This window comes from Symsagittifera roscoffensis, chromosome 3 (assembly GCF_963678635.1).
Source record: "Symsagittifera roscoffensis chromosome 3, txSymRosc1.1, whole genome shotgun sequence".
NCBI lineage: Eukaryota > Metazoa > Xenacoelomorpha > Acoela > Convolutidae > Symsagittifera > Symsagittifera roscoffensis.
Window position 1 is genome coordinate 33,890,174 of NC_087064.1, and position 18,203 is coordinate 33,908,376.

Consider the following 18,203-nt stretch of genomic DNA (forward strand, 5'->3'; position numbering starts at 1 on the left):
GCAGATTGAAAAGACTTATAAAAAACTAAGCTTTGAACCTTCAAAGGCCCACAAAAGCTATTTAAAGAAGGAATTTAGAAAAAAAAATCTTTTCAGTTTTAGATAAAAAGCTTTTTATTTCTGAGGAAACGCTATGTGAAGCTTTAAAAACTAGCGAGAAAACGACACAAAGCAGCTCCTAAGTGCAATAAGAAAAATTAGAAATTAGTCTGGTATTCGATCTACGACCTAGAGGTTACGAGTCTCACGCACTAACTACTCAGCCATGGACGTTAAAAAAATCACAAACACTAGCCATAAATAAAGCAGAGAACAGATGCTATGAAATTTCCAATGCTGCAGATCGTGATTATAGCATAACTGCCACTAAATAAGTGAACACTTTCAACAAAAACTTGTTAGGTTAGGTTACAAAAAACGAACGTTCCTACTAACACACTTCGCTGCTCGCATCTGTTACCAGACTCAAAATCAGACAAGAGATAAGCAAAAATTTCAGTGCAGCCGTGGTCGAGTGGGTTAGGCACATGTCTCTCAACACGAGAGTCATGCGTTCGAATCCCGCTTCGGTCACGGCTGGAGGGGTCCCAGTGTCATCCGCCTCCTCAAGGTGGGACCGGCTGCGGCGAAATGGATGACATCTCCCCCTCCCCCACGGTTGGTCTGCACTGAGCAGGCCGGGGGCTAATAAAAAAAAAAAAAAAGCGGTTTTTCTCGGCACTGAGAAAACTTTTTTAAACTTTGAAGTCGTTCGAATCAGGACTGAAAGGCTTAATTATGATACATCACCCAACCCATTCAGATAATTATTTGTAAAACTGGATTTGTATGGAAAAAACACTATGTAGCCGAAGACAAAGTTCCTCCTCACTTTCAGTAGTCGGAGTAAATACGATTTAATTATGCATGGAATAACGAACTGTGGCCATGTACTCCAACAAAAGCTCCATTTTTTGTGTTAAAAGCCAAATTTCAGCGTATAAGTGACCAGATATTATTGCTAAACAAATAACTATTCCGTAGATCAAAGACTGCACTGTCTTAACGGTTGAATGTGTCGATTAGTAGTAGAATGGACGTTTGCTATTCGGCTTGGAAACCTAGTCTTTTTTTAGCGCTATACAATTGTAAAAGTGCGGAAAAAATGACTTCACAATCACTATTAAATGCTTCATCAACGATAGGAAAACTGAAGGAAAAATTTGTCAATTGGGGACAATCCACAAATGTAAATACAAATTTACACTTAAAAATATATGATTCGATATTTATGAAGAAACTGATCATCATTTGATTTGAGCTTTAAGACACTTCAAAGGCAAATAAGGATTCGAATCAACTTAAGGATTAATAAAATTTATCAATCAATACCTTTTCTTGGTTAATTGTTCATTAGCTTTACGACATAGCAATTGCATGTACGATTCCATTTCGCACATTCATTCCGTTTTTGTAAGTGGAAGATTCCATTATTTCAGAACTTTGTAATTTCTCCTCGGCAGCATTTGGGTTGATGTCAATGGCAGCATCTGATTGGCTCTGTTTGCGCTTCGCTTTCGAGCCGAAGAAGTGACGCATGTATAGAGCAATATCATACATGAATATCCACCCCACTAAATAAAGTCCTATGCCCCCCACTTTGATGATGAGGGTGGGTTTGGGGTGGAGGAGGGTGGTGATAAGAAGGTGTGAGCCAAGAATGATTCGGAAGATGAAGAAGACTAACACGAACACTATGTTGTTCACTTCGTACAGTTTCGTTTCCTTCAAGCCGAGCTCTTTTAGAAACCATCTGAAAAATAACACGGCCACAGTTTAAGAACCATCATATCAAAATTGTAGTCAAAACCAGATTTTTGTTTCACTTAGAGCAAAAGCGATCGCACATTACGTTAAAGCAATAACAAAAAGCGGAAAGGCGGATTGAATTTTCAAATCCCCAGAAGTTTACCGAAAATGATCGCAGGCAAATTTTTAAGACTTAAACTCATTTGACCATATTTTTTTGCAAAAAATCTATTTTGATTGGTCTGAGTAAAAAAACCCAAGCATATAAGTAGCGCTGTGTTGTTTGTAAATCTTGAAAATGTTTCTTGTTAGCTTTTCTTCATTGCGAAGAAACTTTCCATAAAGAAATTAAGCGAAAATTGCTAAGCGATCAAGCGGTTCACTTAGATAATCGAAACAGCAAAAAAGGCTTCAAAAAGCGATGAAAATAGTCTGGTCAGAACCGTCGAAAAATTTGTTCTACCTGGAAAACAGTTTTTTCAACCACAACAAAAATTGTTTCCTGAAAAATCACAGATTTCTATAATTATTAATCAGATTCAAACAAAATATTACGAAGTTACTTTCATTTGAAAGCGTCCGTTGATATATTTCGACCATCATAATAGTTAAATGACATGTTTTGTAGAACAGCTTTGATCCCTACCGAATCTGTAGAAAGGGGTTGCTAGCTTCCGCTCCAAATATAGTTCCCATCAATTCGGTCCCACTGTGCTCAGTGTATAACACATAGGCCAGAGAGGCTATGCTGATGAGGTGATGAATGAACATGACCCTGGATTCCTTGCTGGGCTGGATGAGACACCAGGCGAAATCAAACAGGAAGTAGCCCAGACACACTATGACTATGAAGTTCTCCAGGGGCGTATTCAACCCACCTGAAAACTTGATATACTTCGTTGTTTAAGGGAAACTAGCAAGCCTGCCTCCAAAAGTAAATCAGCGCACAAAAAATTATTTGTTGTTCGGATCAAGCTATCCAGGCAGTGAAACTTCGAACAATTTCAAGGCAAGCTTTATCATAAATCCGTTTGATAAACTTTAATTTTCTTAAACGAATCGGCTCACAAAATTGAAGTTTTTCTAATCAAGCTATTTAAGCTATGAAACTTTGACATACTTCAAGATATTTAATGAAACGAATGGGTTTACGAAAAAAAATTTTAAGCAAGATATTCAAACTACGAAGTTAATTCATAGACTGATTCGATTTCCGAAAGGTTTAAGTTTTTCTACGTAAGCTAATGGAGCTATACAAATTTGAATTATTCAAGTTATTTCATGAACCGAATCAGTTCGCGAAAGGCTTAAAGTTTCCTAAGTAAGCTATTCAAGCTGAGAAACTTCGATTTTTTTCAAAATATTTCGTAGACCGAATCTGTTCTCGACAATTTAAAGTTGTTATAAGCAAGCTTTTAAAGCTATCAAACTTTCAAAAAATTTCAAGTTATTTCATAGAATAACACAATTTGCGAACAAAATTATGAGCAAGCTTTTTGAGCTAGAAAAAATGAATTAAGTTATTCATAAACCGAATCAGCTTGCGAAAAGCTTAAAATTTTCTAAGCAAGCTATTCAAGATATGAAAATTTGATCTTTTCATGTTATTTCGTATACCGAATCGGTTAGCGGAAATTTAGGTTTTTGTAAGCAAGATATTAGAGCTATGCAACAGTGAAATATTTCAAGTTATTTCATAAACCGAATCAGTAAGCAAAAATCTTGAAGTTTTCTCATCAAGCCATCCAAGAAATTAATCTTTGAATTTATTATGTTATTTCGTAGACCGAAGCGGTTAGCAAAAATTTAAGTTTTTCTAAGCAAAATATTAGAGCAAAGCAAATTTGAAAAACTTCAAGTTGTTTCTTAAACTGAATCAATTTTCGAAAAGCTTCAAGTTTTTAAGCTATGAAACGTTGAAATATTTCAACTTATTCCGTAGAGCAAATCGGTTCACGAAAAAATTTATTATTTTCTTAGCAAGCTTTTACAGCTAAGGAGTATTCCAAATTATTTAATGAAGCTAATCGGTTCGCAAAAACTTAGTTCTTCTTAAGCTATTCAACATTTGAAAACTTTCAAGTTACTTCATAAACTGAATCAATTCGCGAAAAGCTTAAAGTTTCATAAGTAAGCTATTCAAGCTGAGAAACTTTGATTTTTTTTCAAAATATTTCGTAGACCGAATCGGTTCTCGAAAAGTTTAGTTGTTATAAGCAAGCTTTTAAAGCTATCAAACTTTCAAAAAATTTCAAGTTATTTCATAGATTACATCAATTTGCGAAAAAATTTATGAGCAATCTTTTTGAGCTAGAAAAATTGAATTAAGATATTTCATAAACCGAATCAGTTTGCGAAAAGCTTAAAATTTTCTAAGCAAGCTATTCAAGCTATGAAAATTTGAATTTTTTATGTTATTTCGTAGACCGAATCGGTTAGCATAAATTTAAGTTTTTCTAAGCAAAATACTAGAGCAAAGCAAACTTGAAAAACTTCAAGTTATTTCTTAAACTGCATCAGTTTGCGAAAAGCTTCAAGTTTTTAAGCTATGAAACGTTGAAATATTTCAACTAATTCGGTAGAGCAAATCGGTTCACGAAAAATTTAATATTTTCTTAGCAAGCTTTTACAGCTAAGGAGTATTCCAAATTATTTAATGAAGCTAATCGGTTCGCAAAAACTTAGTTCTTCTTAAGCTATTCAACATATGAAAACTTTCAAGTTACTTCATCAACTGAATCAATTCGCGAAAGGCTTCAAGTTTCCTAAGTAAGCTATTCAAGCTGAGAAACTTTGATTTTTTCCAAAATATTTCGTAGACCGAATCGGTTCTCGAAAAGTTTAAGTTGTTATAAGCAAGCTTTTAAAGCTATCAAACTTTCAAAAAATTTCAAGTTATTTCATAGATTACATCAATTTGCGAAAAAAATTATGAGCAAGCTTTTTGAGCTAGAAAAATTGAATTAAGATATTTCATAAACCGAATCAGTTTGCGAAAAGCTTAAAATTTTCTAAGCAAGCTATTCAAGCTATGAAAATTTGATCTTTTCATGTTATTTCGTGTACCGAATCGGTTAGCGGAAATTTAGGTTTTTCTAAGCAGGATATTAGAGCTATGCAACAGTGAAATATTTCAAGTTATTTCATAAACCGAATCAGTTAGCAAAAATCTTGAAGTTTTCTCAGGAAGCGATTCAAGAAATGAATCTTTGAATTTATTATGTTATTTCGTAGACCGAATCGGTTAGCGTAAATTTAATTTTTTCTAAGCAAAATATTAGAGCAAAGCAAACTTGAAAAACTTCAAGTTATTTCTTAAACTGAATCAGTTTGCGAAAAGCTTCAAGTTTTTAAGCTATGAAACGTTGAAATATTTCAACTTAAATCGGTAGAGCAAATCGGTTCACGAAAAATTTAATATTTTCTTAGCAAGCTTTTACAGCTAAGAAGTATTCCAAATTATTTAATGAAGCTAATCGGTTCGCAAAAAACTTAGTTCTTCTTAAGCTATTCAACATATGAAAACTTTCAAGTTATTTCATAAACTGAATCAGTTTGCAAAAAAATTAAATTTCCCAAGAAAATTATTCATTCTAGAAAAGTTGGACATACTAAAGTTGTTTTGTAGACCAATACAATTCGCTACAGTTTAAAAGCTTCGAAGCAAGTTCTTCAAGTTATGAAACTTCGAATAATTCTTCAAAAAGACCGAATCGGCTCGCAAGTTTTCCTAAGCAAACTATTCCAGCTCTGAATTAAGGAACTATTTGTAGTTACTTCATAGATCGATAGACCGAATCAGTTAGCGAAAATTCAAAGTTTTTCTACGCAGCTATCCAAGCTATGAAACTTTGAAATATTTCAAAATATTTCATAGACCGGATCGGTTTGCGATAAGTTGAAGTTTTTGTAAGCAAGCTATTCAAGCAACAAAACTTCATAGACTGTCAAGTAGTCTATGAAACATGTATAATTATTTCACACAGCAATTCAACTCCTGAGAAGCAAGCTGGTCAGTTTTTCTAAGCAAGCTATTGAGGCGATGAAACTTTCAATTATTTGAAGTTTTGACAATTCATAATTTTTTAGATGTTCACATTTTTTCAAGAATGTTTTCAAACTGATTCGTAGATCAAATCGAGTTGAACGTTTAAGACTAAATCTTAAACTTTACTAAGCAAGCTATTAAAGCTTTGAAATTTTGAAATATTTTAAGTTATATCAAAAGTCAATTCGGTTTGCGAAAGCTTGATTACAAAAAGTTGGCGAAGGTTTTTGTATGCTTTGGCGAAGATATTACTAAAAAACAAAAATTTTAGTTTAAATTATTTCATAGTTTTCCTGAGCACACCACTATTCATGCGACAAAACTTTGAAATATGTCAAATTGTTTCGTAGAGCAATTCGACCGGCGAGAAGTTTCAGTCGTTCTAAGCAAGCTATTGAGGCGTAGAAAATTTGAATTATTTCAAGTTTTCACAGAGCAAACCGTTTGGTGAAAAGTGTATGTTTTTCTCTGCAAGTAATGAAACATTGAAAAATTTCAACATATTCCATAGCGCAAACCGGTTTGCAAAAAGCTAGTTTTTCTAGCAAGGAGGTTGCTGTTTGTAGTTGGTTCGTTTCAGAAAGAAACCGATCTGAAAAAGCAAAATTTTGGAAAAAAATGGACAAATACTGTTTAGCCTTGAAAATCAATGATTTCATCTTGTCTGAAGAATTGAATTTGTCAAAAATAATTCTTGAATATTCCAGACTTAGGAAGTTTGAAAGTTCTAGAATATTCTTGACCTCCTCTTAAACGTTAAGCCTGAAGAGTTTTTTATACGTTGCATTCGACAAAGCTAAAACAGTGCGTATAGTTAAACATTGCGTCCATAGCGCATTCCGACTTTCATTTATTGTATAAGATAAGATAAGATGACGACCAGTGATTTAGTTTACGAACAACTGTGGCTGATAATAAGACTGGAGATGACAAACATTTACTCGAGTTTGACTTTGATGGCCCTTGAGCTCTGTCTAAAACTAAATCGTAGCCGATATTTTTCAAATCGTAGTTCATTCTTCAAGTCCCTACTTAAGTTGTACTTGAAAAATAAATCAAACGTCATCTTTCTTACCCTGATCAGTAAACGGCCAAGGTCCGAACACCAACGTCGACATTGCAGTTGAGAAGAGACAAAATACCCCATGTAGCAAAGTCACCAGTCTGCAATTCCATTCTGGAGAATCCTTGCCACAGAAAGAGACACTGTTTAGTAGCTTGTAGAGTAGGAACCAAAACAATATTGACAGCAGGAACAACATCTCACAACGACATTGAAATGCACTCACGTTCACAAATATCACGCAGAAAAGTAGTCAATAAGTTAACCGTTGTGACAAACTCTGTTGCTGTACATTTGCAAATTAGGCACTCGTTAAATGCCTAAATTAAATTACAAATTGTACATGCAAGATGCAATTGAATCTGAAAAATATGTCTGCGGTTTCTGCTGTCTACGAGGTTTCAATTGTCCGTTAAGCCTGCAGCAGAAAATTAAGTTTCCTTGCAATCAATAAACCAGAATACTACATCTGCTTAACAGAGGATTATTTCCTCACATTACGAATTTTGTTAAGAAAATGAATCTGTTGTCTTAAGCAGTATCGATCTAACAATTTATTTCCCTCATTGACCGCACTGTTTTATTGTTTTCAGCGAAAGAAACTAAATTTGAAACAACGAATTGCAAGTTGTAGACCGAAGAACTGCAATTCGTCCAACCAATTTAAAAAGCGCTCTCAAAATTTAGAAAAATCAAAAACAAGCCTTGCAAAAACTGTCGAAGCTACCGCATTCAAACCCCAGCCTGCAGCTTTTGTCACTGATTTTGCTGAGATGCATATGCTTGACTGATAAATACCAAGCAAAAACATATGCTCTTTATTTCAACAGAGATTCTCTTATCTAAATATCTCAGCGTTCCCTAGAAAAGTGCAGATTTGTAACAAACAAGCGATTTCGTAATGACACCAGCTGCGACTGTGTAAAAAGACAATGAAGGAAACTAAAAGAAAGGTGTTTTGTATTTTAACAGAAATAGTTATCAGGATGGGTCGAATAAGTTATCACGTAACAACCTTTCAGCCCTGAACCAATCAAAATGTAAACACAGAGGCGAAGCGGAGCAAGCTATCCAACAGAAAATGAAATAAATGCAATTAAATCGAGAATAATTTTGTTAAACCAAAAGAATCACATCTACAAAAAAATTTGTCTCGAATGATTTTCAATTTGAGAAGAGCACGTCCAGCAAAACAACCACATGCATAAAATAGTCATTCATAGAAAACTGGTATCCAAGCCTACAAAACAAAAGCAGACAACCAAAAAGCCGATATTTTAAAGCTAATTTACAAATGTTTCAAACTTTCGTTTAGTTCCCATCTATTTCATTCTAACACGATTTTCGCAGAGAGGCTGTGCCAAAAACTTATTTAAAAAAATATTAAGGGAGTTTATGAAGGGGTTTATTAAGGGCGAAGATGGAGCTAAACACAGACTTGTGTGATTTACATCTGGCTTGTGTGATACCCATTTACCAGCATGAGTGAAAATTAGCTCGAAGAATAAAATTGTGGAAATAAAATGAATGGGAAAACCAAATTAATTACAAAGAAGCAATGAGAAAATAAGAAAAAAATCAAATACAGGCGAAATGGGAAACTTTCAAATCAATCCTTCGAAAATAGGCGTATGTAGCGAAAAAACGGGAAAACCATTGAGAAAGAAAAACATGGTGCTGGAACGAATAAATAGCCAAAAGAATTTCAAACGCTTTTTTTGTTCAATAAGTGACAGCGGTCTGAAAATGAAGAAGACCGGGTGATATATTGGAGACTGAACAGTCGTCTAACACCTAGTTGCTGAAGCTAAAAAGAATCAATCCAGAAATGGTGACAAGATCCCTTAAGAACGGAGACACGCCTTGCCAAGCAAATAAAAAGATCATAAGAATGTCGCATGAGCAAAACTCATTAATTACGAAGGAAAGCTCCTGATTTGTGACCATGATGTTCTCTCGCAGTTGCGAAATAACTTAACATATCTTTCAAATGAATCAAGTCCGTTTGAAACGGAAGATACCCCGTGGCTGGCCTATTGGGGGAATTTACTATCCAGGTGGCACTGACAATGAGAAAAAAGAAAAACAAGAAAAACTAAGACCAAAAGAGCTAATTTCGGATATCAAATTTTCTTGGGGAATGTGGACTTGCTAGACTTTTTCAGTCTTGAAGGAAGTCTGGAATTCTGGTCCAGTCCCCTCTGATTGAATCGAAAAGGAGACGGTTACAATTTACAAAGGAAAAAGCACCCTGTTAAAAGGTGGATACTACTGAGACATCCTATTACTGGAACCTGCATAATAGTAATGGAAGAGGCTACAAGAAACGGGTTCCGCGACAACGTGGATTATGCTATATGCAGATGATCCTGACTAATGAGAAGTTTAATACTTCGAAAAAAGGCTTTACAAAAAGTTCATTCCTCAAAAACCAAAAATATCCATGCACTTGTTGTTGAAAGGCGTTGTTGTTCAAAGAGTGCATCAAAAACGCAGTGGTCAGGAAAATAACTTATAATACTCATCCTTCCAAGTATCGTTCAAATCAGAATGCTACTCTACGGATCAATCCGTCTGAAACTTTTAATACTGTCGAAGAATTCTGTTACCTGCACATGATTTCCGGTAAAATAACGCAAAACGTGCATCATTAGTCAGAAAACTAGCCTACTGAACAAAATGGAAGCAAATCGCGCATCTACTGCTGAATAACGGTATTGACTGGATTAAAAGGTATCATATCTACGAGGCTTGTCTCCGGACAGTTCTGATGTACTGCTCTGAAAACTGGGCGCAGACCAAAGTGACAACCGGCTATCTTAAGAGTGCTGATATGAAAGCTCTGCGTAGAATTACAGGATTCAATTATGAAAAAGTAGTTACCAACGAAGCAGTAATTAAAATGACAGGTCTTGTTAATCCGGAGAACTTTGGCCATGTTCAGTGAAGACAAAATGACCATTCGCAAAAAATTTAGTTGTTGTTTCAACCCCAGGGGAACGACTAGCAGGAAAGCCTAGAAAACGCTGGACCGATTTTGTTTAGTGGAACCTTAATACTTTAAGCCTCAAAGCCACAGACTGCCTTGATCGAATGTCATGCAACAACGTAATCTCATTAACTAAACAGCTTGAATGCTATTCGAAATGCCCTCATTTGAATGCCGGAATTTACTAAGCTATCCAGGTATACCATTCCGATGTCCAACCCCGCCACAGGGGGAAAACGAACAATAAACGCATTAGTAAGAGTAGTAGCAGTAGTTTAGTTGTTTTCCTCTCATACTATCACTCTTAAAAAACGACGCAAGTTTCAAAATTGTTTTTAGATTTTTCTCATCAACGTAGTCCGATCTTCCATTTTAAAAACGACTCTAAACCAAAAAAAGGGCAAAGAATTGTAAGACTTTTCTCAACTTCCAAACTTCATAGAGCATTGAACTTTATGATTGACAGCGGAGTGAAAAAGTCACCTCTTGGAATATATTTCACAAATTTCATTACGTGGCCAAACTGTGCATTCTGTTCATTTCAAGCGGATTCCGCAACAAGCCAAAATCATATTTGTCGCGGAATCCGCATTATTGCTACTTTTCTTTGATCTTTTTCGCTGTTTTGGATTCCACAAACAAATACCTAAAAGACTGAACCGCTCAAAATCGCTCCAAAAATAGGGGATTTTGCGGAAGCTGCAACCGTATTTGCGGAATCCAGAACAGTTTGTGGAATCCACAAACAAATAATAAGTAATTTGTTTAGTCAAATTGAGCTGTTGCGGATTTCGCAACTGTATGTGGAATCCGCAAATTGTAAGTAAAATCCGCATTTTATTTGCGGATTCCGTTTACATATATGTATTTGTGTAGCATAGCGTTTAAAATTATATATTTTAAATCCTGGTTACCAGAAAAATCATTCTCAATTACTATATTGATCAACTACCAGTTGAAACACCAAACATTTGGTCTCAATTCCTGTCAACCCAAGTTCGATCTCAAATCCTGTCAACTTCGATCTCATCTTCGATATCAATTCACTAGAATCGGAATCTACTAGATCATCAGCATTTGGGATTGATGGAATCCCAAATACTGGCCAGTTTTTGGGACTTATGCAATCCCAGATACTGACCTAATTCGGCGATAATGCTGTCTGTTGTGTTTCCAAACACTCTCAAGCCAATGACTACAAATATTGAATTTATTCGACGCAAGCATTCAAAATCAGTATTTGGGATTGACGCAATCCCAAGTACTGACCTAAATTGGCAATATGCTGTATGCTGTGTGTTTTCTTGCAATGAACTCTCAACCCAAAGGCTACAAATATTGAATTTATTCGGCGTTATGCTTCCAAAACCAGTATTTGGTATTGACACAATCCCAAATACTGACCTAAATTGGCAATATGCTGTATGCTGAGTGTTGTATTTCCATACACTCTCAACCCAATGACTCCAAATATTGAACTTATTCGGTTTTGCGTTTCCAAAATACAAAAAAGTGACATCCACCGATTTAGTTAACAAACGTTTTGAGATTTGTTCGTGGATTCCGCTGACAATGGTTCAGTCCTTGCAATTAAATTCCGCATTGCTAAGAATTAAATGAGATAAGAATTGCTCTAGCTTTTAATTGTTCATATGCAAGTTCAGTTATAAACAAAATTCTGATTCCACTTACAGTTTGCGGAATCCGCTTACATTTGCGAATTCCGCTTACATTTGCAGTTTCCGTTTTTAAATTTGGCGGACTCCACTTACATTTGTGGATTCCACTTACATTTTGTGGAATCCACTTAGTTGCGGAATCCAAAATAACTAGCTAAATTCGCTTGTTGCGGAATCCGCGGCGCAACAAATGAGCCGACAAAGTTAACGTTACAGGTATTTGTACGCGGAATCCATGGAAGTTTTGTAAGTGGAATCCGCTTACATTTTGGAACATGTTTAAAGCTTTGTCTATGGAATCTAGGAACATACAGACACAAAAATGTGCGCCTATCCAGTGCACAGTTTGGCCTCGTAATGTTGGCTTAAATCTCTGAAAAACAGTTTGTAAAAACCATTGGAAAAAGTGAATTTTTGATAAGCTGGGGATTTGAAATTTAATCGCATTTTTTGAATTGAAATGAAAGTCCTGTAAAATCTTCGCATTAATTCTCTTTTTCTTAAAAAAATTTTCCGTCCATTTTTGGTGGGCTCCAAATAAAAATGAAACCGCTACATCGGCTTCAATTTGATCAGTAAAAAAATCATAGATATCAATAGGTGCCATAGAAAACCATAGAGATAAAATATTGAAAACCATCTGAAAAAACATAGAAAAAAAAAACTCGCCTAAAATGAAATAAAAGTGCGTAAATCAGTAACAATTGCTAAAATACTCACACAGCTGGACATATCACAGGGCAGCTACGAATGTTTTATCTGCCTTTTCTACTCAAAAGCGTTTTCTAGTCTATTCTGCGGTTTTGAAAGGCAGTTCAAATGCAGAGGCAAACCTGAGCTTCAACTTTGGCACGCCAGAAGAACAAACGCACAATTAAATTAAATTGAATAATATTTCGAAATCATAAAAATTGTTAGCTGAAGAAGAATAATGATCAACAAAAAAAATCTGAGAAGCATTGAAACTAGCACATTTGTATCAATTAAGCAAACAATTAAGACGAACTGACTCATTTTGAATGAATTATGCAGTTAATGCCAACAGATAGTAGTAAATATTTCGATGAATTAATTAAAACCGTGAAAAATTGATTGATCGTGGAAGGATTTAAAAAACATATGGCCCAAAGGTTTTTCAAATTTTGAGAACCCTAGCATGATTGGAACTGTAACATAAAATAAACGCATTTAGAGAAAACTGGATCAATCGAAAAAACTCTGTGAAATCTTTTATGGCGAATCTTTCATGCTTGATATTTTGAGATAACAGTAACCCTATCAGTTAAATTTATTTAAAAATTGCATTAGAAGAAGTCATTTTTTTTTAAATGAGCTGAAAAAAATTAGATCAAGTCAAAAAAACAATATCTACAAATCTTTAATACATTTGAATCGGATGAGGCTCATGAAAAGTCTCAGCAAGCATTGAGAATCAATAACCGAGTGCCAAGTAAGGCGAAAAGGTTAACGAGAGATTTCCCTCGTTAAGCCGAAAACAAAACTGTAGTCATATAAAACTTCAATATTTAAAACTTTTTAAATCAAAATTTTACGACCCATCCCTCCTGAAACAAACAAAAATTTTAAAATAAGTTTGCCCGCAAAATGCACAACATAAATGACAAAGCCGATATAACATCAGCCAAACCCGTTTAATCGAAAAAATAAATAAAATAATTCAAGATCAGATTCGATAAATTTACAAACTTCAGTATTAGGAGCTCATCTACAGCTGGAGATACGTTTATTTTTTTCTAGAATTTGTGTTTCCCAGAGGAAACACAAAAACATATTTTTACTTTTGAAAACAAGTCAAATGCATTTTTTGCGCCATTTGCCTGTTTCGTGTTCGATATCGTAATTGTCTTCCTTTGGGAAAATGAACTTTAATTGAACTTAAAAAGGATCCAGAGTCAATGATAAAAAAATATATATTTGAGCGTGAACAACCATTAAGTTCTTACTAAAAAAACTTAAAACAAAACATCACACAAGCTTTATGTAATCATCTCGTTCATTTACATTTGATAACCTACGTTCTCTAATTTTCTTATGTATCTCACCTAGCCATAACCTCTACTAAAACTTTGGCAAAAAAATCACAATATTCGTACCATTTGCGCTTTCCTTATCCGAGATCGAAAATTGTCTTCCAATGGGCAAATGAGCTTGAATTGATCTAAAACAGGATTCTAAAGTCAACTAAAAAAAGATTATGAAAACTTTTAAAGAATTTGAAAAAAGACATCACACCTTTTTATGTATTCAATTTATTCATTGAGGCTTAATACAAGACCTTTGTTTTTCTCTTTGTCTTCCAATCGCATTCTACTATCAGCTATTGACATTTTTGCGCCTTCAGCGCTTTCCTTCTTTGTTATCGAAAACTGTCTTCTATTGGGAATATTAACGTGAATTGATCTTGAAAAAACCTCAAAATCGAACTGCAAAAACGAGCAACATTGAGCGTGCTGTAAAAAATAGCCAACCGACAGAGGCACTCAGAGGCAAATTACTAAACAAATTAGTTAGATGCAAATTAAAATAATAAATTAGTTAGAGGTAAATAAATTTTCACTTAGAGGCACATTAATATAAAGTCTTCCACCATAAGCCACTGCATCCGCTTCGTACACAAAGAAATGAGAGTTTTATGCTGAAAATAACCATTCTTATATTATTTCCGGTCAAAGGAAAAAATTTCGACCTTGGAGAAAGCAAATATTCATCACATGCGATGCAAAAGTATACGTCAAATTTCAAAAGACTAGCCTCATTTTCAAAAAATATTTAAAAGCGACTTGGGTAAAATATATTGAGTTTGTTGGATTCTTTTTGAAATGTTCAAATCAGACAGATCAAGGTTTTCGTTCATTAATAAAATGATATCAATTTAACATGATCTGTTTTTCAAACAAATCTCAACTTCGAATATCAAAAAAAGATGGCCTTAGGGCTTTTTGAATTTCTGGAACAATTTAAGATTGACACTTTTTTGATAAAATTAACCCAATTTGATAAAAATAGATCAATAAGTAATTCTTTTTTTTCGCTGAGAAATTCGATAAACAAATTCCCATTTGCGAAACTAGAAGTCGATCACGTTTTTGTGACCTTTACACTTAAGGAAATGACCTGAACTCAAAAAGAAATCAAAAATCAATCTGCGAAACAGTAAATTTGAGCCTGAACAAAGTTTAAGACTTTTACTTGAAAAAAAAAGAAAAAAATCATCGCGACACATAAGAGTCTGAAATACAATCATCGACTCTTGAAAAAAACCGAACAAAAACATCACATGAAACAAATAAAAGGGTTCCTTTTGTTGCTTGCCAATTAATAATCTCAAACGTTTATTTTAATCTTTTCTCTTCAAATAGAATTGCTAATCACCTGGTAAAAAAATTCGTATCAAACCCGCCCGTCACCTCCCTTGAGCTGACAACAAACAGAGATAGTCCAGGCAACAAATAAATTCGCGCCAATTTCACAGCTAAGCTCTACTTGAAAAATTCTCCGAATTAGTCTCAATAGAAAAACAGTGGTGAAAATAATAATTAAATTCTCTTCAATAATCAATATGAAACTTATATTGGGATAGGATAAAAAGGCAACAAAGTAGCAACAGCAGCGCCTGAATGCTCGCGTTTGAACAAAAAAGAAACGATTTAGCTACCAAATAATAAATTGTTCATAACTATTTTTTTTTTACGAAAGAAGACCAAGGGTAACAAGTTGAAAAGCAGCAGATAACTTTCGAATTAGGCAGAGAAAACACAAAATTTATTTTTCGTCCAAATAAATCTAGTTTAACACACAATTTTGCGCAGGAAATAATTATTGCACCAATGATCAAAGAAAGCAAACCCTTTGCGATCAAAAAAAAAGTTTGATTGTATGAAAAAGAAATGTCTTCCGCACTCGCTCTGGAAATCAAGACCACATTAATACAAAATGACAATATTTCAATCTATAATCTACTGTAATCTAGCAAAAGTGATTATACAAAAGTGATAATACAAAAGTGATAATACAAAAGTGATAATCAGAAAACTAAAGACAACATTCTTCACAAAAATATTAGTTTAGTTTGTGCATATAGCATCTATCTCCCCAGCACCAAAAACGCAATATTAAAACGTTATTGGAAAGTTTCGAACAACAGAATTGGAATTTAAGCTAAAATTTATGTATTTACATTACAATAAATAGCAACATTGTCAATTCAGCGCATAAACCAGACCTTCAGAATTTGGAATACCCAAGTCACGAGAACTGGACCAGATCGCTGGATATAAATTGAATCCGTTGTAAATCCGAGTTTTCGAATTTTGGAATCTGAATATTGTCGCTTGGCGGAACTTGAAGCATTACGCATTACTTTAAGCCTTGTTATCACCTGAAAAGAAAAACAAAATGCCGTACTCTAGAACAAGAGAAAAATAATATTCATCATTGATATAAAAACCGATTTTTTTTCGACTTCTGCATTCCAGTAAACGCCATTGCGCGGATACAATTGCGAAGCATTAGCAATCGATTAAGTGAAATCAGTCAAATTCAGTCATTAAAAGAAGTAAGTGAAAGGAAAGCCTGAAAAATTACAGGACGGGAACAACAGAAGGACCGAATGCCCGAAAATTAAGTAAGCCTGTCAGAATTCAGTATACTAGGCGTATGTCGTATACAAGTTATGACCGTTTTAAGCTTGTCAATTAGTTGAAAAGTTGTGCTTTCGGCTTTCAGGCACGAGAATAATCCTATTGCAGTACACTGACAATGAAGCCTTTCAATTAAAGATAAAACCAATCAAAATAGGCAGGAGAACAGGAGGGCTCACTCATTTTACTTCCGCCTTCAAGAGTCTGATTGTCCCTACCTGCATTCAATTCAGTTTGTGATTGAAGGTCAGTTTACCACATTTCGTGAGCTGTTGAAAACACAGTCAATGTATGCTGGGCAAAACAATTAAATTTACAACAAACATTAACGCTGAGGCGAAGCCGAGCTTCGTGCAAATAGGGTTTCATCAGAAAAATAGCACGGAAGAAAAACATAGCCAACAGACAGTTGGAAAAGACATAAGGAAATAGAAAAAACTGACTTATTTTGCGACAAAAAAAGATCAATTTTCAAAGAAAAAATATATGGAATTAAAGCCCTTGGAACTTCAAGAATAACTAATGATCGACACTTTTTTTGATAAAATTAACCCAATTTAAGAAAATTGGATCAATAAGTACAACTTTATTCCGCTGGGAAATTTGTAAATTAAATTCTGCCTTCAATTTAAATCACCAAGACCTATATAAGAGTATTCACTATGCCCTGACTCTCAAAAACATCAAACATAAATTTTTAAAGGTTTGCATCGCGTGAAGTTGAACTTGAGAACATGTCGACAGGCACAATTACCTGTGTTAAAATACTACTCAAACAAAACTTCACCTATTAAGTGCTAACTAAGCAAACCATACTTGTGTAGATGACCACTGAGCCAAAAAAGACTGTCATAAAACTTGAAACTCATCCCCGAAGCACATACGCATAAAACCAAATTTTCGTCCCTCAAAAAAAGGATAATGAGGCAACTTAACCGATATCACATAAACCAAAATCATTTAGGCTGAAGAAACCGTCAAAGCAATAGATAGCCAATAAACAGTTGGAAAAAGTCAATGCTCGCAAATAAAGCAGAAAAAAATTATTTGACTTTTTTTAAAACTTTTGAATTTTGAAAAAATATCAAACTAAAGCTTTACATTTGAAAAAGTATAAGATCACACTTTCTTCATGAAAAAAAACCCACTTACAGAAAACTACATAGATAAATTTTTATTCCGCTGACAAAGCTAATAAAATAAATCCACTTTGAATCCTTAAGTCGTTTACAATTTCTCGCGCCAGTGTAATTCCCTTCCTTTTAGCATTTAAGTTTGAACTGAACTTGAAAATAAAACGAAATCAAACTGCAAAAGATCATTTTTGCCGTGATCAAATTTTAAAATTTTTTCCTGAAAAATAAACAAACAAATCATAAAAACCCGTTTAAATGTCTTCACTGCGTTCATTGACGCTTGAATGACGAAAAAAATGAAAGACAAAACTCTAAATTTGCGGGAAAAAAACAGTAAAATAGACAAAATGATTTTCAATAAGACTAAGAACTGCTGAAATCGGCTGATGAAAATAAGCAGACCAATGAGTAAGACAAATAAATTTTTCAAAAAAACTTCAATTTAAAAAATTGAGCTCCCGACAGGAACCGACCCCACAACCTTCGTCGTCTCATACATAGTCGTCACCTCTAGTCTAAACGTGAGCAAAAATAGTTTAAGTTTTTCTAAGCAAGCTTTTTAGGCTAGAAATTAGAAATTTTGAAATCATTCAAGTTATTTCGTAGACCAAATCGGTTCGCAAAAAGTTGAAGTTTTTCTAAGCAAGCTTTTAAAGCTATGATACTTTGAACTATTTCATGTTATTTCATAGACTGAATCGTTCGGGAAGAGGTTATGTTTTTCTAAATTAGCTTTTCATCAAGCTATGAAACTTTAATTAATTTCAAGTTATTTCATAGACTGAATTGGTTCGCGAAAATTTTCAGTTTTTGTGAGCAAGCTGTAAAAGCTATTAAAC

General features: G+C 34.2%; 2 protein-coding genes across 5 annotated transcripts in view; both read right to left on the bottom strand.

The window, feature by feature from the left end:
- Positions 1–1,190: 1,190 nt before the first annotated feature.
- On the bottom strand, positions 1,191–7,316 carry LOC134841979 (TLC domain-containing protein 5-like). The gene is made up of 3 exons (XM_063858106.1): positions 6,912–7,316; positions 2,435–2,666; positions 1,191–1,792 (listed from the first exon to the last, which is right to left on the bottom strand). The coding sequence occupies exons 1-3, from the start codon at positions 7,096–7,098 to the stop codon at positions 1,399–1,401; spliced, it is 813 nt and encodes a 270-aa protein (XP_063714176.1). The 5' UTR covers positions 7,099–7,316; the 3' UTR covers positions 1,191–1,398.
- A 7,818-nt stretch (positions 7,317–15,134) lies between these two features.
- The window catches only part of LOC134842768 (serine/threonine-protein kinase Genghis Khan-like), a 30,009-nt gene continuing 26,940 nt past the window's right edge, over positions 15,135–18,203 (bottom strand). For 2 of the 4 annotated variants that reach the window (XM_063859248.1, XM_063859247.1), the window contains one exon: positions 15,135–15,966. In XM_063859248.1, coding sequence (XP_063715318.1) covers positions 15,950–15,966 — 17 coding nt within the window. In that variant the 3' untranslated portion in view covers positions 15,135–15,949. Of the gene's footprint in view, positions 15,967–16,407; positions 16,498–18,203 lie in introns of all 4 variants that reach the window. The other 2 variants (XR_010162546.1, XM_063859246.1) reach the window with 2 other exon arrangements.